Source organism: Nerophis lumbriciformis, linkage group LG21 (genome assembly GCF_033978685.3).
Source record: "Nerophis lumbriciformis linkage group LG21, RoL_Nlum_v2.1, whole genome shotgun sequence".
Lineage (NCBI taxonomy): Eukaryota > Metazoa > Chordata > Actinopteri > Syngnathiformes > Syngnathidae > Nerophis > Nerophis lumbriciformis.
The window spans coordinates 2,101,026-2,122,884 of NC_084568.2; the positions used below are offsets into that span (position 1 = coordinate 2,101,026).

The window sequence follows — 21,859 nt, forward strand, 5'->3', positions numbered from 1 at the left end:
ATATATTGCGCTCTACTACGGTATCGAGCACTATTTTTTGGATAACCTTATTAAGACATATATATATATTTTTTTTTTTTAAATTTTTTTTTATATTGTTGGTAATGCTTTAATGTGTTTAAATGACATTTGTGGTTATTCAAATCACCAGAGATATACAAAAAGATCGCTTTTTAGTCAACTGTTTTAGGAGGTTTCTGCTTATAATTTTTTTTTATTTTTAATAAACCTTTATTTATAAATTTCAACATTTACTAACAGTTGAGAAATGATAATCAAAATAAGTACAAAAACAGTACAAACAACAGTACAAAAAAGAGCCAGGGGGTTGTAAACTCAATAAAGTAACTAAAATAGAATACAAAATATATATATATATATAACAAACAAAGTGCTAAAGCTTTTAAAACGAATTGCCGGCAGTTGAGTCTTTTCCCCCCCGGAACTGTATTTGTATTATACAAAAGTCACATACAAAACAAACGTATTTCAAAACGACAACAAAATTAATATAAAAATAAATGTAACCTATTTATATGGACTTGCCTCTTTGTGATGTTAAGTTCCTGTTATAAGCTATTATACAGTGTATGCCTTGAGCTCTTATTTCGAAGGCGTTAAGAGCGGAAGTGGTGACACGTTGTGGTGGAGCGGAGTTTTGAAAACAAACGAAATAAAGTGGTCCTCGTGTAAAACTGGAGCCTCTGTGTTTGTTATTTTGTACAGTATAGGCGACATATAAAGCCTCGGTTACATAAACAAAACCTTTTATACACTTTTCAAAATATGTACATGATAAAATATATTTCAGCAGTTGTGTTCCTTTTCCGGTTTTCTTAACCTTGCCGGCGGAAGTTGAGTCTTTTTTCCCCCCGGAACTGTATTTGAATGATACATAAGTTCACATAAAAAACAAACGTATTTCAAAACGACAACATCATTAATATAAAAATAAACAAAACCTTTTATACATTTTCCAAAATATGTACATGAGGAAATATATTTCAGCTGTTGTTTCACAAAGCGGAAGTGAATAGTGTTCCTTTTCCGGTTTTCCTAACCAGCAGAGGGCAGCCCGTTTAAAACGAATTATTTTATATATATTTATTTTATTTTATAAACCTTTATTCATAAAACAGTTGCAAAATATATATATAATATAACAAACAAAGTGCAAAGCCATAGGCTTTCAAACGAATTGCCAGCAGTTGAGTCTTTTTTCCCCTTCTTTGTATGATACATAAGTTCACATACAAAACAAACGTATTTCAAAACGACAACAAAAGGAATATAAAAATAAACAAAACCTTTTATACATGTTCAAAATATGTACATGAGAAAATATATTTCAGCAGTTGTGTTTCTCAAACCGGAAATGAATCGTGTTCCTTTTCCGGTCCTCGGAATCAACATGGCGAACTTGGAGCACGCCGAAGACGACCCACAACACGTGAAAATGTCAGGCCAAATTCCAGGCGCTTGTGCTCAAAAGACGGCGGTAGAACTGTCCACAGTAGTGGGGGGATTTGTACCCGAGGTTTCCTGCTCTGTTCCGTCTTTCTCCGCCGCTTCCGAACTTTTGTCGGCGCCATACTCGTGTCTGGTCATGAACACCCACCGGAGACACGTCGCCCTGCCGCCCAGGTACCTGAACAAGAAGCGGTCTGGTCTGCGGGGGGAGCTGGAGGCCGAGCTGCTCAAGTACTCGCCACGGTAAACAACCTAAGTTGTCAATGTTGTCTCATTTCCATACTTAGAATGTGTATTTATGGAGCGTCAACTCGTGCATTTTAAATTGTCCGAGAGGGACAAGCGGTAGTAAATGGTTGGGTGGAATTTAAGTGCATTACTGAATGCACATGCGCACTCGCGATGTTTAGTGTCAAAATCATACTTGCCAACCTTGAGACCTCCGATTTCGGGAGGTGGCGGGGGGCGTGGTTAAGAGGGGAGGAGTATATTTACAGCTAGAATTCACCAAGTCAAGTATTTCATATATATATATATATATATATATATATATATATATATATACAGAGGTGGGTAGAGTAGCCAGAAATTGTACTCAAGTAAGAGTACTGTTACTTTAGAGATTTATTACTCAAGTAAAAGTAAGGAGTAGTCACCCAAATATTTACTTGAGTAAAAGTAAAAAGTATGTTGTAAAAAAACTACTCAAGTACTGAGTAACTGATGAGTAACATACACACACATATCATATATATATATATATATATATATATATATATATATATATATATATATATACATACATACATTGATATATACAGTATATAATTTATATTTATTTATTTTGCCGTTTTTGTTTACATGTTAAAGGTGTTTTAATGAATATACATGCATGTTTAACACATATAGATTCCTTTCTTTCATGAAGACAAGAATATAAGTTGGTGTATTACCTGATTCTGATGACTTGCATTGATTGGAATCAGACAGCAGTGATGATAACGTCCACATTTTCGAAAGGAAGAGAGAAAAAAAGTCTTCCTTTCTGTCCAATACCACATGAAAGTGGTTGGTTTTTGGCATCTTATTTGTCCAGCTTCCATATTCGTTTTTATACACTTAACAAGAAATACATTGGCGGCAAACTCCGTAGCTTGCTAGCTTGTTTGCGCTGGCTTTCGGAGACTCTTATTTTGAAAGCACAGGCGCGATGGAGCGGCACTTTTATTGTGAAGACAGGAATTGTGCAGTCAGTCTTTAGGCTTTTGACGGGAAGTACGGTTGAAATAAAAAAAAGGGTCTTTTTTTCTTCACATTTTTGATTGATTGATTGGAACTTTTATTAGTAGATTTCACAGTACAGTACATATTCCGTACAATTGACCACTAAATGGTAAGACCCGAATAAGTTTTTCAACTTGTTTAAGTCAGGTCATGTGACCCCTGGCTCTGTTTGATTGGTCCAACGTCACCAGTGACTGCATCTGATTGGTGGAACGTAGTGAACGTCACCAGTGACTGTATTTGTTGAAACGCAGGCACTATGAAGGTCTGTCTGACAGACCAAAACAAACAAAGCGTGCATTAACAGATCGATAAAAATTAGTAGCGAGTAGCGAGCTGAATGTAGATAAAAGTAGCGGAGTAAAAGTAGCGTTTCTTCTCTATAAATATACTCAAGTAAAAGTAAAAGTATGTTGCATTAAAACTACTCTTAGAAGTACAATTTATCGCAAAAGTTACTCAAGTAGATGTAACGGAGTAAATGTAGCGCGTTACTACCCACCTCTGCTTAAAATGTGTATTTATGGGGCGTCAACTCGTGCATTTTAAATTGTCCGAGAGGGACAAGCGGTAGTAAATGGTTGGGTGGAATTTAAGTGCATTACTGAATGCACATGCGCACTCGCGATGTTTAGTGTAAAAATTATACTTGCCAACCTTGAGACCTCCGATTTCGGGAGGTGGGTCGTGGTTAAGAGGGGAGGAGTACCGTATTTTCCGCACTATAAGGCGCACCGGATTATTAGCCGCACCTTCTATGAATTACATATTTCATAATTTTGTCCACCAATAAGCCGCCCCGGACTATAAGCCGCGCCTACGCTGCGCTAAAGTGAATGTCAAAAAAACGCTGCGCTAAAGTGAATGTCAAAAAAACAGTCAGATAGTTCAGTCAAACTTTAATAATATATTGAAAACCAGCGTTCTAACAACTCTGTCCCAAAATGTACGCAAATGTGCAATCACAAACATAGTAAAATTCAAAATGGTGTAGAGCAATAGTAACATAATGTTGCTCGAACGTTAATGTCACAACACACAAAATAAACATAGCGCTCACCTTCTGAAGTTATTCTTCATTCGTAAATCCTTCGAATTCTTCGTCTTCGGTGTCCGAATTGAAAAGTTGCGCAAGCGTGGGATCCAAAATGGCCGGTTCCGTCTCGTAGAAGTCATCGGGAGTCAGTGTCGCTGTTGTTCTGTGAATCCTGCCTTCCGGAAAGCTCGGACCACAGTTGTGACCGAAATATCTGCCCAAGCATTTACGATCCACTGGCAAATGTTGGCGTATGTCGTCCGAGGCTGTCTGCCCGTCTTAGTGAAGGTGTGTTCGCCTTCGGAGCTGTGTGAAAAAAGCCACCCGGCCTCTTCGCGTAAACTTCCCTTAACCACTCGCTCATCTTTTCTTCATCCATCCATCCCTTCGAGTTAGCTTTTATGATGACGCCGGCTGGAAAGGTCTCTTTTGGCAAGGTCTTCCTTTTGAATATCACCATGAGTGGAAGTTAGCATGGCAAGCTAGAACCACAGTGAAGGATGACTTCTCATTCCCTGTGGAGCGAATATTCACCGTACGTGCTCCCGTTCCACAGTGCGGTTCAGTTGCTGTGAAATACGGTAGTAATCCGTGTGCGGATGGAGAGATTGCGTCTTTTTATGAACCGGATCGTTTAGTAGGAGCCATTTTGTGGTCTTTACAGATGTAAACAGGAAATGAAACGTACGGTGATATCCGCGCGTTTTTTCTTCTTCTTCCGGGGGCGGGTGAAGCGCTTCCTGTTCTATGGGGGCGGGTGAAGCGCTTCCTGTTCTATGGGGGCGGGTGCTTTCCTTGGCGGTTGCTTGCGTAGAAGAAGAAGCGCTTCCTGTTCTACCGGGAAAAAAGATGGCGGCTGTTTACCGAAGTTGCGAGATCGAAACTTTATGAAAATTAATCGTAATAAAGCGCACCGGGTTATAAGGCGCACTGTTAGCTTTTGAGAAAATTTGTGGTTTTTAGGTGCGCCTTATAGTGCGGAAAATACGGTATATTTACAGATAGAATTCACCAAGTCAAGTATTTCATATATATATATATATATATATATATATATATATATATATATATATATATATATATATATATATATATATATATATATATATACATATACGAAATACTTGACTTTCAGTGAATTCTAGCAATGTATATATTTATTTTATTATATATATATATATATATATATATATATATATATATATATATATATATTAGAGATGCGCGGTTTGCGGACACAACCGCGGAGTCCGCGGATTATCCGCGGGTCGGGCGGTTGAAATAAAAAAATTTTTTAGATTTTATCCGCGGGTCGGGTCGGGCGGTTGAAATAAAAAAAAATTAGATTTTAAATAGATTCAGGCGGGTGGCAGTTAAACCAATGGGGAAATATATATACATAGTTAAATGTTGTTACCCACATACGAAAAACGAGCAGGCGCCTGCAGCATATGCCACAACAGAAGAAGAAAAAAAAAAGAGATGGACACTTTTACGGAGCGGAGAAGGGACGCCTCGCCGGGGTCCGGGACCGAGGCCCCTTCCCCCGAGAGGGCCCCACCGGGAGCCGTAGCTGAGGCGATCCGCGAGAAGGGCCCGACGCACGTCCAGGGTCACCACCGCGCCCACCACACCGACACCCCGCCTCGTCCGCCTTCGCCGCGGCCGCCGTCACGCGCGGCAGGTAAGCAGCTTACGAGCCCGCCACCCCCGTGGCCGGGGGCTCGTAACAGGGGTCACTCCGCGCGCTCCGCCCGCGCAGCTTACCTGCCCGCCACCCCCGTTGCCGGGGGCGCGTAACACTTTTGGTAAGCAGAACTGGCGCTGCGGGATGAACCGAACCCCGGGTTAAGGCGCCCGATGCCGACGCTCATCAGACCCCAGAAAAGGTGTTGGTTGATATAGACAGCAGGACGGTGGCCATGGAAGTCGGAACCCGCTAAGGAGTGTGTAACAACCCACCTGCCGAATCAACTAGCCCTGAAAATGGATGGCGCTGGAGCGTCGGGCCCATACCCGGCCGTCGCCGGCAGCGAGAGCCGCGAGGGCTAGGCCGCGACGAGTAGGATGGCCGCCGCTCTGATTACTGCTTTGCACACTCTTGGCATTCTCTCCATGAGCTTCAAGAGGTAGTCACCTGAAATGGTTTTCACTTCACAGGTGTGCCTTATCAGGGTGGATAGTGGAATTTCTTGCTTTATCAATGGGGTTGGGACCATCAGTTGTGTTGTGAATGAAAAGGTGTGTCCAAACGTTTGGCCTGTACTGTGTATATAATATATTGTTCGATCCCCTTTTTGCAGCCTCGAAGGCGTACCCGTAGCTTATGACGACTTACGGATTGTGGGCCAGCAAGGAAGCATTCATGATGACAGCGGCTACATCCACATGGACATCCAGGCCAACTTCATTATATTCCAACCTACCAAGGGACAAAGACTGCTGGTGAGTATTATAACCGTATCACGGCCATTTATATCAGGGTTGTCACCATACCACCATTTAAGTACTTGAGACCGATACCTCTTTGATACCAAGATCAAATAAAAAAATCTAAAATGATGTACTTTTAAATTCACTACTTTATTGAAAAGTGTTTTAATGTGTCAAGTATTTAAGATAACATCTTTTTGCACAGAACTTAAATTGCGTTAGTAGCTGTTATTAGGGCTGCAGCTAACGATTATTTTTCTATCGATAGATTATTTTTTCGATTAATCGGTTAATCTATAGATTATTTTTTCGATTAATCTATAGATTATTTTTCCTTTTACCGATTATTTTTTTAATTTAAAATGAAGAGGAAAAAATAAATGTACCGTATTTTCCGCACTATAAGGCGCACCGGATTATTAGCCGCACCTTCTATGAATTACATATTTCATAATTTTGTCCACCAATAAGCCGCCCCGGACTAAAAGCCGCGCCTACGCTGCGCTAAAGTGAATGTCAAAAAAACGCTGCGCTAATGTGAATGTCAAAAAAACAGTCAGATAGTTCAGTCAAACTTTAATAATATATTGAAAACCAGCGTTCTAACAACTCTGTCCCAAAATGTACGCAAATGTGCAATCACAAACATAGTAAAATTCAAAATGGTGTAGAACAATAGCAACATAATGTTGCTTTAACGTTAATGTCACAACACACAAAATAAACATAGCGCTCACCTTCTGAAGTTATTCTTCATTCGTAAATCCTTCGAATTCTTCGTCTTCGGTGTCCGAATTGAAAAGTTGGGCGAATACGGGATCCAAAATGGCCGGTTCCGTCTCGTAGAAGTCATCGGGAGTCAGTGTCGCTGTTGTTCTGTGAATCCTGCCTTCCGGAAAGCTCGGACCACAGTTGTGACCGAAATATCTGCCCAAGCATTTACGATCCACTGGCAAATGTTGGCGTATGTCGTCCGAGGCTGTCTGCCCGTCTTAGTGAAGGTGTGTTCGCCTTCGGAGCTGTGTGAAAAAAGCCACCCGGCCTCTTCGCGTAAACTTCCCTTAACCACTCGCTCATCTTTTCTTCATCCATCCATCCCTTCGAGTTAGCTTTTATGATGACACCGGCTGGAAAGGTCTCTTTTGGCAAGGTCTTCCTTTTGAATATCACCATGAGTGGAAGTTAGCATGGCAAGCTAGAACCACAGTGAAGGATGACTTCATTCCCTGTGGTGCGAATATTCACCGTACGTGCTCCCGTTCCACAGTGCGGTTCACAGGAATATCAGTTGCTGTGAAATACGGTAGTAATCCGTGTGCGGATGGAGAGATTGCGTCTTTTTATGAACCGGATCGCTTATTAGGAGCCATTTTGTGGTCTTTACAGATGTAAACAGGAAATGAAACGTACGGTGATATCCGCGCGTTTTTTCTTCTTCTTCCGGGGGCGGGTGAAGCGCTTCCTTTTCTATGGGGGCGGGTGAAGCGCTTCCTGTTCTATGGGGGCGGGTGCTTTCCTTGGCGGTTGCTTGCGTAGAAGAAGAAGCGCTTCCTGTTCTACCGGGAAAAAAGATGGCGGCTGTTTACCGAAGTTGCGAGACCGAAACTTTATGAAAATGAATCGTAATAAAGCGCACCGGGTTATTAGGCGCACTGTCAGCTTTTGAGAAAAATTGTGGTTTTTAGGTGCGCCTTATAGTGCGGAAAATACGGTAGGCCAGTTTTTTCAAAAGGCATGGCTTTTATTTACAAAAAAAAAAGTATGGCCACTCAGTCAACATTGACAACAACATGACAAAATATTCTGTAACAATGTAAACATTTAAAACTTTTAACATTTAACAAAATTAAAAGTAGCTTATTTGCTTTTTAATGTGCAAATATAAAAGTAAACATCCAGTGCAAATCTTAATATTCTGGAATAGTATAAGCATTTCAAAAGTAAAAGTATTGCTTATTTTGCTTTAAAATGTGCAAAAATAAAGATAAACATCCAATACAAAAAAGTGCAAAACGGAAATATTCTGTAACAAGTGTAAACATTTCAACAAAAGTAAAAGTATTGCTTATTTGCTAAAATGTGCAAAAATAAAGCTAAACATCCAATACAAAAAAGTGTACAGTGTAAACATTTCAAGTATTGCTTATTTTGCTTAATAACACAACAATGATAGTATGATTAAAGTGAAAGTTAATTGTTGGTTTGTACATAGTATATGTAACTGTTAATGTTGTAAAAGGTATTTGCACAACTAATTAACGTTAGCGTTTGTGACACGTCTTGTGCCGTGGGGTTCTTTCAGGACCGACAGACTGAACGCCAGACGGCTTTGCCAGGTTTACAATCTTTTCATTTTACACAAAGTCTTTTCTCTTCCAACTCTTTTCTATTTCTTTCCTCGCTTTTCAGCTCCTCTTCCTCGCTCGCTCGTCGTCCCCTGTCTCTTGCGGCGTCGCTCCCGGCGCGCCCCGCCTCGCCGCTCGCTCGCCGCCGCCGCCTCTCCACAGCGTTAAAGAGGAGCGCGTCTTTGTAAACACTGAACAGGCATGCCAAACGCGCCTCTCAGAGCAAACGGTGCTTTAGTTTATGAATTTACAACGCAGATACAAATGACACATTCATGTTTTTGTGTAATAATGACAACGTATACGCACGCGGACGATTGACTTGTTGATGGTGATGGCAAGAACGCTGTCGGGGGTTTTCTTTTCAAATGTTCGTTCATAGCCGTTGTGCTGCTATGATAGGCCATTTCCGCTCGACACAGTGTGCATACAACAACATTATTAGGCCGTTTATTGAAATACTCCCACACTTTTGACGACTTTTGGCGTGCTTTTTTCCCCTCGCTCGCATCATCTGCTTTGCGCTCCGCTATGACAGTAGTGTGACGTAAATATGCGACGCGCCGACGCACAAAAACGGCGTCGACGTATTTACGTAACCGATGACGTCGACGCGTCGTTTCAGCCTTAGCTGTTATACATTCAAAAAGAACAGCAGTGCTTCATAACCTCCCAGTAAGGGATGTAACAATATGGAATTTTCATACCACGGTTGTGCATAAAAATGGAACACAGCATTCGACACATTATTACAGAGATTATTTGCATGGGTGGAAAACAACAACGGACCTAATATGGAACCCTGAGGTACGCCCTTTAATACAGGGAGAAAAGGCAAAGAAGACCCAGCAAAATGGGCGCCAAAATCTGCTTTCGTGACAGGCTTCCACAAATAAGTAAATATATTGTTGCGGCTCGCAGAGGAAAAAATATTGTTCGGTATTTGGTAGTGACGAGACTGAATCCATGTATTTTTTGCGTGGTATCAATACTTTTGACAGTCCTAATAAGGATATTTTCATGTACCGTATTTTTCGGACTATAAGTCGCAGTTTTTTTCATAGTTTATGAAAGTTGCCTAATGTTTTTTTCCTTCTTTATTATGTATTTTCGGCAGGTGCGACTTATACTCCGGTGCGGCTTATACTCCGAAAAATACGGTAATTGTGTTTTTGCCTCCCCAGGGAAAGGTAAACAAACTGGGTGTGAGTCACGTGGGCTGCCTGGTGCACGGCTGCTTCAACGCCAGCATCCCCCGGCCAAACCTGGTTCCCGTGGAAACCTGGAGGGATGGGGGGCCCAGGATTGGCGCTGAGCTGAAGTTCGAGGTGACTGCGCTTGATGCTGACACTGCGGGAGTGCTGCTAATAAGAGGAAGACTGAAGAGAGCGACGTATGTGTGTACATAAATGGTGTTCATACTTGCCAACCTTGAGACCTCCGAATTCGGGAGATGGGGGGGTGGAGGGTGGGCAGGGCGGGGTTAAGGGGGAGGAGTTTATTTATAGCTGGAATTCACTAAAATTAAAGTTTTTCTTATATATATACATATTTATATATATATATATATATATATTAAGGCTGCAGCTAACGATTATTTTTCTATCGATTAATCTGTAGATTATTTTTTCCGATTAATCGGTTAATCTATAGATAATTTTTTTCGATTAATCTATAGATTATTTTTCCTTTTACCGATTTTTTTTTTTTATTTAAAATGAAGATGAAAAAATAAATGTACCGGTAGGCCATTTTTTTCAAAAGGCATGGCTTTTATTTACCAAAAAAAAAAGAAGTATGGCCACTCAGTCAACATTGACAACAACATGACAAAATATTCTGTAACAATGTAAACATTTAAAACGTGTAACATTTAACAAAATTAAAAGTAGCTTATTTGCTTTTTAATGTGCAAATATAAAATATACATACAGTGCAAATCTTAATATTCTGCAATACTATAAGCATTTCAAAAGTAAAAGTATTGCTTATTTTGCTTTAAAATGTGCAAAAATAAAGATAAACATCCAATACAAAAAAGTGCGTATTTCCTTGAATTGGCGCCGGGTATACAGGTAAAAGCCAGTAAATTAGAATATTTTGAAAAACTTGATTTATTTCAGTAATTGCATTCAAAAGGTGTAACTTGTACATTATATTTATTCATTGCACACAGACTGATGCATTCAAATGTTTATTTCATTTAATTTTGATGATTTGAAGTGGCAACAAATGAAAATCCAAAATTCCATGTGTCACAAAATTAGAATATTGTGTAAGGCTAATACAAAAAAGGGATTTTTAGAAATGTTGGCCAACTGAAAAGTATGAAAATGAAAAATATGAGCATGTACAATACTCAATACTTGGTTGGAGCTCCTTTTGCCTCAATTACTGCGTTAATGCGGCGTGGCATGGAGTCGATGAGTTTCTGGCACTGCTCAGGTGTTATGAGAGCCCAGGTTGCTCTGATAGTGGCCTTCAACTCTTCTGCGTTTTTGGGTCTGGCATTCTGCATCTTCCTTTTCACAATACCCCACAGATTTTCTATGGGGCTAAGGTCAGGGGAGTTGGCGGGCCAATTTAGAACAGAAATACCATGGTCCGTAAACCAGGCACGGGTAGATTTTGCGCTGTGTGCAGGCGCCAAGTCCTGTTGGAACTTGAAATCTCCATCTCCATAGAGCAGGTCAGCAGCAGGAAGCATGAAGTGCTCTAAAACTTGCTGGTAGACGGCTGCGTTGACCCTGGATCTCAGGAAACAGAGTGGACCGACACCAGCAGATGACATGGCACCCCAAACCATCACTGATGGTGGAAACTTTACACTAGACTTCAGGCAACGTGGATCCTGTGCCTCTCCTGTCTTCCTCCAGACTCTGGGACCTCAATTTCCAAAGGAAATGCAAAATTTGCATGGTTGGGTGATGGTTTGGGGTGCCATGTCATCTGCTGGTGTCGGTCCACTCTGTTTCCTGAGATCCAGGGTCAACGCAGCCGTCTACCAGCAAGTTTTAGAGCACTTCATGCTTCCTGCTGCTGACCTGCTCTATGGAGATGGAGATTTCAAGTTCCAACAGGACTTGGCGCCTGCACACAGCGCAAAATCTACCCGTGCCTGGTTTACGGACCATGGTATTTCTGTTCTAAATTGGCCCGCCAACTCCCCTGACCTTAGCCCCATAAAAAATCTGTGGGGTATTGTGAAAAGGAAGATGCAGAATGCCAGACCCAAAAACGCAGAAGAGTTGAAGGTCACTATCAGAGCAACCTGGGCTCTCATAACACCTGAGCAGTGCCAGAAACTCATCGACTCCATGCCACGCCGCATTAACGCAGTAATTGAGGCAAAAGGAGCTCCAACCAAGTATTGAGTATTGTACATGCTCATATTTTTCATTTCCATACTTTTCAGTTGGCCAACATTTCTAAAAATCCCTTTTTTGTATTAGCCTTAAGTAATATTCTAATTTTGTGACACACGGAATTTTGGATTTTCATTTGTTGCCACTTCAAATCATCAAAATTAAATGAAATAAACATTTGAATGCATCAGTCTGTGTGCAATGAATAAATGTAATGTACAAGTTACACCTTTTGAATGCAATTACTGAAATAAATCAAGTTTTTCAAAATATTCTAATTTACTGGCTTTTACCTGTATATAATAGTCTCCTTTTCAGGTGAGAGACGACGCTAAAGGCAGTGCCTTTAAGGCACGCCCCCAATATAGTTGTCCGGCTGTAAATCGGGAGATTTTTGGGAGAGGCACTGACATTCGGGAGTCTCCCGGGAAATTCGGGAGGGTTGGCAAGTATGATGGTGTTTCTTCCTAAGCTTGGTGTTCAAAGATCAATGTGTGCTCTATCTCAGGGTTCAAGAACTCTTGGCTATGGCTGAGAACTCAGAATTGGGTGTCTCTTTTAACCAACTTGAGCGACAAGAACCAGAACCTACTGAAGAATCTACCGTGGAAGATTCTCCCAAGAAGAAGAAGAAGAAGAAAAAGAAAATAAAGGAAGAAGAAGAGGAACTAGTGCAACATGACAACAATGCCACTCCAGAGCCCAACAGAACCGAGGATGAGGCAAACAGCAGCGAACTCGGTGAGAGGAAGAAGAAGAAGAAAAAGAAGAAAGATAAAATCAAAGAAGAAGCAACAGAAGAGGAAATAATGCAGTATGACAGTAATGTCACATTAGAGCCCAACAGGACAGAGATTGATGTTAACTGCGGCAAACCTGGTAAGAAGAAGAAGAAAAAGGAGAAGAGAATAAAAGAGGAGGAGGAGCAGGCTCAGATTTCTCCCCCTGAGATCCACGCCAGCGACTCCAGCGGTTACCTTAGTGACAAGCCCAGCAAAAAGAGGAAACACAAAACGGAGAGCGAAGAAGTCCTGCCGGGTTTGAGTCAAAGTTCACCAAAATCCAAGAAGAGGAAAAGGGACGTTGTGTGAAGAAACACGCTCAGGAAACTTGTGAAATGCCTTCACGACGAACAGCCAGGAGCATCCCAGTAATGCTATTCCCTCTTTTGACCAGATGGGGGCGCAAGACTGCAAGTAAAGACATTTTTCATGTGAGTAAAAAACAGTAACTCCCATCTAACTTGAGCAAAACAAAACAAAATCACGTCATCACTGCCGGTCCAAAGAAGAGTTTTGAACAGTTTTCTAAGGACTAATGTGAAATGACCGGATAGCCCTCAAAGAATATGCAAAATAAATATATACTGACATTAAAAAAAACACGTTTATTTCTCATTAATGCCCGAAATCTGATGACAAGATAATCTTCACAGTCTCATGCTGACCTGTGAGTGTCAAGTGATGAAGCGTCGAGAGACAGCCTAAAGATGTTTTCTTTACCTCCTACCTCCGTGCGCACACACACAAATCCTGCCTTTCAGCAGGGAGTCTAATTAGTGGTGCGGCGCAAAGAGCTTATCAGGAGCCGCCTAAACAGGAGAGATAAGAAGACGCACTTAAATCGCCGCCTCTTCATCCTTCACTCCTGATCATCGCGTTGCCACTATGAGCCAACACTTGATGTTCCTTTCAATTCCATGATATCTTAATCACCCATTGTCACACAAGTAAACATCCATCCATCCATCCATCTTCTTCCGCTTATCCGAGGTCGGGTCGCGGGGGCAGCAGCCTAAGCAGGGAAGCCCAGACTTCCCTTTCCCCAGCCACTTCGTCCAGCTCCTCCCGGGGGATCCCGAGGCGTTCCCAGGCCAGCCGGGAGACATAGTCTTCCCAACGTGTCCTGGGTCTTCCTCGTGGCCTCCTACTGGTCGGACATGCCCTAAACACCTCCTTAGGGAGGCGCTCGGGTGGCATCCTGACCAGATGCCCGAACCACCTCATCTGGCTCCTCTCGATGTGGAGGAGCAGCGGCTTTACTTTGAGCTCCCCCCGGATGACAGAGCTTCTCACCCTATCTCTAAGGGAGAGCCCCGCCACCCGGCGGAGGAAACTCATTTCGGCCGCTTGTACCCGTGATCTTGTCCTTTCGGTCATGACCCAAAGCTCATGACCATAGGTGAGGATGGGAACGTAGATCGACCGGTAAATCGAGAGCTTTGCCTTCCGGCTCAGCTCCTTCTTCACCACAACGGATCGATACAGCGTCCGCATTACTGAAGACGCCGCACCGATCCGCCTGTCGATCTCACGATCCACTCTTCCCTCACTCGTGAACAAGACTCCGAGGTACTTTAACTCCTCCACTTGGGGCAAGATCTCCTCCCCAACCCGGAGATGGCACTCCACCCTTTTCCGGGCGAGAACCATGGACTCGGACTTGGAGGTGCTGATTCTCATCCCAGTCGCTTCACACTCAGCTGCGAACCGATCCAGTGAGAGCTGAAGATCCTGGCCAGATGAAGCCATCAGGACCAAATCATACACAAGTAAACAACTGGGGAAAAAACATGTGGAACTGAACCCTTATGGCCTACCCATAAGCACATTTCATGCAATATTACAAATAATACTCCTTATGGAACCAAAAAGACACAAACCTTGATACATTGCATCGTCATAACACCTACAAAATAAAACCACAGCCTAAAACAAACACAAAAGCAGTGCTTTAACAAGTCAACTAAGCATTTCCTGAAGGGTTACTATATTGCCAAGTTATAGATCACAGACTCATACCTGCCAACTACTCCGGTTTTCCCGTAATTAGTACGGTTTTCATCAACCTATTCCGGGTTACGGTTGCGGTGATAAAAAATACGGTTTTTCATTAATTAAACTTTTTTTTTTTTTTTTAAGTTTTATTCACGAAATCGCGTAACAACAATGACAATCGACACTGCTTCCCGTAACTTCCTATCGAGCCATTCCGAATGCCATGCGCGAGGCTATTTATAGCACCGCTGCCAAGCACGAGGCACCAGTTGCCCATTGTTTCCAAACGAGCGAACGATCATGGAATCAGCCGGAGAAAAATCGCTAACGAGTCTTAAACCGAAAAGAAAACTGCAGTCATTCCGTGAAGAATATTCAAAAGCCTATCCGGGAATAATTATCCGTTCCAAAAAGGGTGAAAACTACGCGAATTGCACCTTGTGCAGACAAGATTTTTCGATCGGACACGGAGGAATTAGCGATGTAAAAGACCACGTTGGGACAAAAAAACACAAGTCTAATGCCGTTGCTAGCGATACAAGTGGAAAACTTTCAACGTTTTTCGTCGCCCAAACAGATTCTTTGGATGTGATAAATGCCGAAGTTTTATTTACGGAGGCAATAATTGAGCATGGACTTCCAATCGCACTGGCTGATCACATGGGACAGTTAAATGTTTGTAATGCAACCTTTAAAAATCATTACGCGGTGATCGCGGTCCCAAAAATAAACTTTTCTTGCATGATAATGTCCAGAAAAACTCACTTTATATTACTATAGAGTCCTTTTAACGAATTAGTTTGATGGTTTATCACAAACCTTAAATGAAAGAAGTCCTTTGTTCTCCTGCACCATGCATGAGCTTTGTCCTTGCTTCGTGTTTGGTGCGCAATCTTGTCGGCTGTATTTCACAGCACGTCTTTGACAACTTGAAGTGGCATAAAACATTTAAAACAAAGGGGTTATAGGAACAATCACTTTCAGTGTTTTATGCCACTTCAAGTTGTCAAAGACGGTATGCTGGTGCCCGACTGCCACAAGTGGAACAAACATTTCAAACAAAGGGGTTATAGGAACAATCACTTTCAGTGTTTTATGCCACTTCAAGTAAACTTATCATAAAGTTACCATATCATTTTTGCAGTGTGATCAATCTGATAGAATACATTTGGATTTTAGCCACAAAAAGGTAATGACACCAATATTATCTATTGGAATTGTTTAGTACTGTTATACTGTTAAAAGTGTTTATACTATTTATGCTTTCAAGTCCAAGTTGAAGAAATCTTGTTAAATGTTGACAGCATAACTACCAAAATACAGAAGTATGTCCTTAATATTTTTGCAGTGCTATTTCTGTTAAAGTTAAAATGATTACATTAGAGATGTGATGTGCCACTTTTCAAGTGTCTGATGGCTTCAATTAATTTTCATTAATTTTTCATATTTTCAATTCTTTTGAAAGGCTTACAAAAAAACTACATTTGAATTGTAATTCCATGCTATTGACAGGACTATTCATTTTAATGAAGTTAGCTTACCATGTTTACAGTATGATAATTGTGATAGAAATGTGAATTTTAGGCACAGAATATTTTTTACAATTGAACAAGGCAGTAGATTATACAAGCTTGGACAGAAAGTTAATAATGACACCAATTTTTTTTTTTAATGGAATTGTTTAGTACTGTTTTACCATTTGTTTACTGTAAAAAGTGTTTATACTGTTTATACTTTCAATTAACAAATTGAAGTCTTGTGAAAAGTTGACAGGATAACTGGCATTAACTGTCAAAATAATTTCAAACTATTGAAGTTAGCTTACAGAATAAACATGTCAATCAACCCATATGATTTTTGCTGTAATATTTTTGTTTTGAAAAGTCACTGTGACTGATAGAAAAGTGATGGTTTTAGCAACATTTTAACCTGTCTGAATGCTAATAATCATTTTGCGTCGGGGAGCGAAGCCTGAAACCCCCACCAGGACTTTGTCCTGGACCTACCGGGGCCTGCGGCCCCTGGACCCTGGCTACTAGGTTTTTCTGATTTCAAAAGTTGGCAGGTATGCAAACATAATGAATGTTCTTTATGTGTCTGGAATCTCAAAGTGCTACAGAGTGGAGGGGAGACAACAAAGATACAATTAAAATGTGATTAAAAAGTATGATAAAGCAACGTCAGTAAAATTTTAAAATGAGACCTTTCAGGGATTTTTTTTTCAAAAGGCAAATGATTCTTTGTTAAAATCAGAATAATCACAGTTATTACCTGCTTGCATATTTTAAATTAACTTAAAACACCCCGATATTTGGACACAAATTAAATTTTATTGTGAAAATGTGATTAAAAAGTATGATAAAGCAACGTCAATAACATTTTAAAATGAGACCTTTCAGGGATTTTTTTTGCAAAAGGCAAATGATTCTTTGTTAAAATCAGAATAATCACAGTTATTACCTGCTTGCATATTTTAAATTAACTTAAAACACCCCGATATTTGGACACAAATTACATTTTATTGTGAAAATGTCGTCCATAAGCATTTTATAAGTGTTACTTGAATGCACTACATTTAGTTGCTCAGATTTAGGTAACAGTTTTATCCAGTCCGGTTGTATTTTGAAATAAAATTTGCCACCAAGCACACCAGTCACTCATCTTTGCACTGTCGTATAAATTGACCTGTAATTAGCTACCTGCTGCCACCTACTGATATGGAAGAGTATTACACGGTTACTCTGCCGAGCTCTAGACAGCGCAGACACTCAACAACGGCACATTTGCGTGTTATAATTTCTCATGATCCGTGGCCCGGATCATGTTTTGGTATTTTCGGTTAGTTTTGGACTCCCTTAGTTCCTGTTTTGTGCACCCTTGAGTTTGTTTTAGTTACCATGGTTGCTTATTATTTTCACCTGCCTCTGATTGGTGTTCAGGAAGCTCACCTGTTCCCCGAGCATTAATCAGAGGCATTATTTAAGCCTGCCTTTGCCGGTCAGTCGGCCTGGCTTCATTGTTTGCTTATGCTACAGTTACGGGAGTATTCCTTGTCTTCTTGCCTATGCTGAAGTGTTGTTAGCCTTAGCTTCGAGTGCGATCGGCACATTTTTCCTCTGGCTTGGTTTCAGTTTTTGGCACCGTATTTTACGGAGTATAAGTCGCTCCGGAGTATAAGTCGCACCGGCCGGAAATGCATTATAAAGAAAGAAAAAACCATATACCGTATTTTCCGCACCATAAGGCGCCCTGGGTTATAAGCCGCGCCTTCAATGAACGGCATATTTCAAAACTTTGTCCACCTATAAGCCGCCCCGTGTTGTAAGCCGCATCTAACTGCGCTAAAGGAATGTCAAAAAAACAGTCAGATAGGTCAGTCAAACTTTAATAATATATTAAAAACCAGCGTGATGTGGGCGCGCATGGAGTCGTATATCAACATGGACGGAGCTGCGTGAAAAAAGCCACCCGGCCTCTTCGCGTAAACTTCCCTTAACCACTCGCTCATCTTTTCTTCATCCATCCATCCCTTCGAGTTAGCTTTTATGATGACGCCGGCTGGAAAGGTCTCTTTTGGCAAGGTCTTCCTTTTGAATATCACCATGGGTGGAAGTTTCTGGCCATTAGCATGGCAAGCTAGAACCACAGTGAAGGATGACTTCTCATTCCCTGTGGTGCGAATATTCACCGTACGTGCTCCCGTTGTATCCAGTGCGGTTCACAGGAATATCAGTTGCTGTGAAATAGTACTGGTAATCCGTGTGCGGATGGAGAGATTGCGTCTTTTCATGAACCGGATCCCTGACGCTTAGTAGGAGCCATTTTGTGGTCTTTACAGATGTAAACACACAAAGGAAATGAAACGTACGGTGATATCCGCGCTCTTTTTCTTCTTCTACGCGGGCGGGTGGTTGCTTACAGTAGAAGAAGAAGCGCTTCCTGTTCTGTGGGGGCGGGTGCTTACCTTGGCGGTTGCTTGCGTAGAAGAAGAAGCACTTCCTCTTCTACGGGGAAAAAAGATGGCGGCTGTTTACCGTAGTTGCGAGACCGAAACTTTATGAAAATGAATCTTAATATTAATCCATATATAAAGCGCACCGGGTTAAAAGCCGCACTGTCAGCTTTTGAGTAAATTTGTGGTTTTTAGGTGCGGCTAATAGTGCGGAAAATACGGTATGTGACGTATGACGTGACAGTATGTAACGTGTGTAAGAAGGTGCGCTTGCTGTCTGTGAGAGGGAGACACAGAAAAGAGTGAGAAGAGCCTGTCGTGTGATGCCAGCAGCTAAAAGCAACTGCGTGAGAATCCACAGGCCTGTGGATGTGTTGAAGGTGTGCTGGAAAATGCGGAACGGAAATTAGGGAGCAGCAGAAAAGTGGAATGTATTACTGTATTTTCCGCACCATAAGGCGCCCTGGGTTATAAGCCGCGCCTTCAATGAACGGCATATTTCAAAACTTTGTCCACCTATAAGCCGCCCCGTGTTATAAGCCGCATCTAACTGCGCTAAAGGAATGTCAAAAAAACAGTCAGATAGGTCAGTCAAACTTTAATAATATATTAAAAACCAGCGTGATGTGGGCGCGCATGGAGTCGTATATCAACATGGACGGAGCTGCGTGAAAAAAGCCACCCGGCCTCTTCGCGTAAACTTAAACTTACCTTAACCACTCGCTCATCTTTTCTTCATCCATCCATCCCTTCGAGTTAGCTTTTATGATGACGCCGGCTGGAAAGGTCTCTTTTGGCAAGGTCTTCCTTTTGAATATCACCATGGGTGGAAGTTTCTGGCCATTAGCATGGCAAGCTAGAACCACAGTGAAGGATGACTTCTCATTCCCTGTGGTGCGAATATTCACCGTACGTGCTCCCGTTGTATCCACAGTGCGGTTCACAGGAATATCAAAAGTCAGTGGAACCTCGTCCATGTTGATAATGTTCTCTGGCCGGATCTTTTTTTCAGCTATCTTGTTTTTACAATATGCACGGAAAGTAGCCAGCTTTTCTTGAAAGTCTTTAGGCAGTTGCTGTGAAATAGTAGTCCGTGTGCGGATGGAGAGATTGCGTCTTTTCATGAACCGGATCCCTGTCGCTTAGTAGGAGCCATTTTGTGGTCTTTACAGATGTAAACACACAAAGGAAATGAAACGTACGGTGATATCCGCGCGCTTTTTCTTCTTCTACGCGGGCGGGTGGTTGCTTACAGTAGAAGAAGAAGCGCTTCCTGTTCTATGGGGGCGGGTGCTTACCTTGGCGGTTGCTTGCGTAGAAGAAGAAGCACTTCCTCTTCTACGGGGAAAAAAGATGGCGGCTGTTTACCGTAGTTGCGAGACCGAAACTTTATGAAAATGAATCTTAATATTAATCCATATATAAAGCGCACCGGGTTAAAAGCCGCACTGTCAGCTTTTGAGTAAATTTGTGGTTTTTAGGTGCGGCTAATAGTGCGGAAAATACGGTATTTAAATCGGTGCGTTGGAAAACACGGACCGGAGGTTTTTTTTAAACTGGATCTGGATCGGCATTTTCCCATGCCTTGCCGATACGCATTTTTTTGCAAATATCGGCGGCCGATCCGATCCAAATATCGGATCGGGACATCCCTAAGCATGCATCATCTGTAATATTTGTTACAACATCCCCATAATAATGGCTGAATATCTGACTCATTTGGGCTCTGTTGACCTCCGTCTGCCTTTTGCCTCATGTCACCTGGAGCCTGTGTGCACCTGCACTCCCAACACCCCGCCATCGCCTCATTCGTCTTGTCATTCCTGCTATCTCCCCCCTTCCTCATCCACGCAGCTTTTCCTCTCTCCTCCTTGTTCCCCTGATTTATTGGAGGCGGAGTGCAGTTCACACACATTCCACTACAGACTCCCCTCCTGCCACTGGACCCCCATATCTAGGCACGCTCGTTTATCTTCATGATCCTCTGATGGCCAGCAGGAGGAGGAGGAAAGGGTGTTGTTTTTGTTGCGCAGGCCAGACCAGCTTTCCGTCACGTTTATTGTGTGCAAGTTGTCTTTGTGTCACGGTTTCCATGCTTGGCGGGTACCTGCAGAACCGTTACCGTCTTTAAGTAGAACAAACGGTTCCCCTGGTTGAGAACAAGCCACAATCGACAAATCTCCATCCCAACACACCCCACTTTGGGTCGGATAATTAGTAACGTGGCCGGCCTCTCAAGCCCCGTCCCAGAGCCCCAAATGGCAGCAGCTCATAAAACTTAAGTGTTCCACCAGTCAGAGCGGTGCAACTGCGGCCATTAATCGTCCCCGCACGACCCAGGCAGGAGTTGAATCGTATCAAAGCTCGTCTCTCGCAGTCGTACTGACATCCGTGAAATCCCTTTATGGCCCTTTCAAAGGTATTTCTGGCACCTCTGCTTTTTAATGTTCCGATCAGCCCTTCAGGTAGGCAGGGATACACACACACACACACACACACACACACACACACACACACACACACACACACACACACACTGTGGTTCAAGTTGTCAGCTCTTTCACAAGGGTTCAATGTCCAAACACACGCAATTAACAATGAAAGTAAACGTTACTTTTGGGTTGTTGGGCCGGATTCCAGTAGTTGCTTCAGTTCCCTGGCAGCCAACTCATTAACAAGCCTCAGTAAAAAGGGATTGCGTGAGTTTGTACACGCAGTAATACAGTAATTATGTAATCAAGTAGTCATGCGATACTGTAAAAGTAATAATTGGATAAAGTAGTTACCGTATTTTCCGCACCATAAGGCGCCCTGGGTTATAAGCCGCGCCTTCAATGAACGGCATATTTCAAAACTTTGTCCACCTATAAGACGGCCCCGTGTTATAAGCCGCATCTAACTGCGCTAAAGGAATGTCAAAAAAACAGTCAGATAGGTCAGTCAAACTTTAATAATATATTAAAAACCAGCGTGATGTGGGCGCGCATGGAGTCGTATATCAACATGGACGGAGCTGCGTGAAAAAAGCCACCCGGCCTCTTCGCGTAAACTTCCCTTAACCACTCGCTCATCTTTTCTTCATCCATCCATCCCTTCGAGTTAGCTTTTATGATGACGCCGGCTGGAAAGGTCTCTTTTGGCAAGGTCTTCCTTTTGAATATCACCATGGGTGGAAGTTTCTGGCCATTAGCATGGCA

The 21,859-nt window shown here is 42.1% G+C and overlaps 1 protein-coding gene across 1 annotated transcript; it reads left to right on the forward strand.

Annotated features, from left to right (window-relative positions):
* Positions 1-1,371: 1,371 nt before the first annotated feature.
* Positions 1,372-13,797, forward strand: polr1f (RNA polymerase I subunit F). Its single transcript, XM_061983216.2, has 4 exons — positions 1,372-1,713; positions 6,094-6,235; positions 9,753-9,961; positions 12,442-13,797. The coding sequence occupies exons 1-4, from the start codon at positions 1,376-1,378 to the stop codon at positions 13,022-13,024; spliced, it is 1,272 nt and encodes a 423-aa protein (XP_061839200.2). The 5' UTR covers positions 1,372-1,375; the 3' UTR covers positions 13,025-13,797.
* The last annotated feature ends 8,062 nt before the right edge of the window (positions 13,798-21,859 follow it).

Excerpts from the sequence above, each read along its gene's own strand:
- polr1f (XM_061983216.2), top strand. The coding sequence starts at position 1,376 with ATGAATCGTGTTCCTTTTCCGGTCCTCGGAATCAACATGGCGAACTTG. Across the intron at positions 1,714-6,093 it reads CTGCTCAAGTACTCGCCACG|CCTCGAAGGCGTACCCGTAG; the intron begins GTAAACAACCTA and ends CCCTTTTTGCAG. Across the intron at positions 6,236-9,752 it reads CCAAGGGACAAAGACTGCTG|GGAAAGGTAAACAAACTGGG; the intron begins GTGAGTATTATA and ends TTGCCTCCCCAG.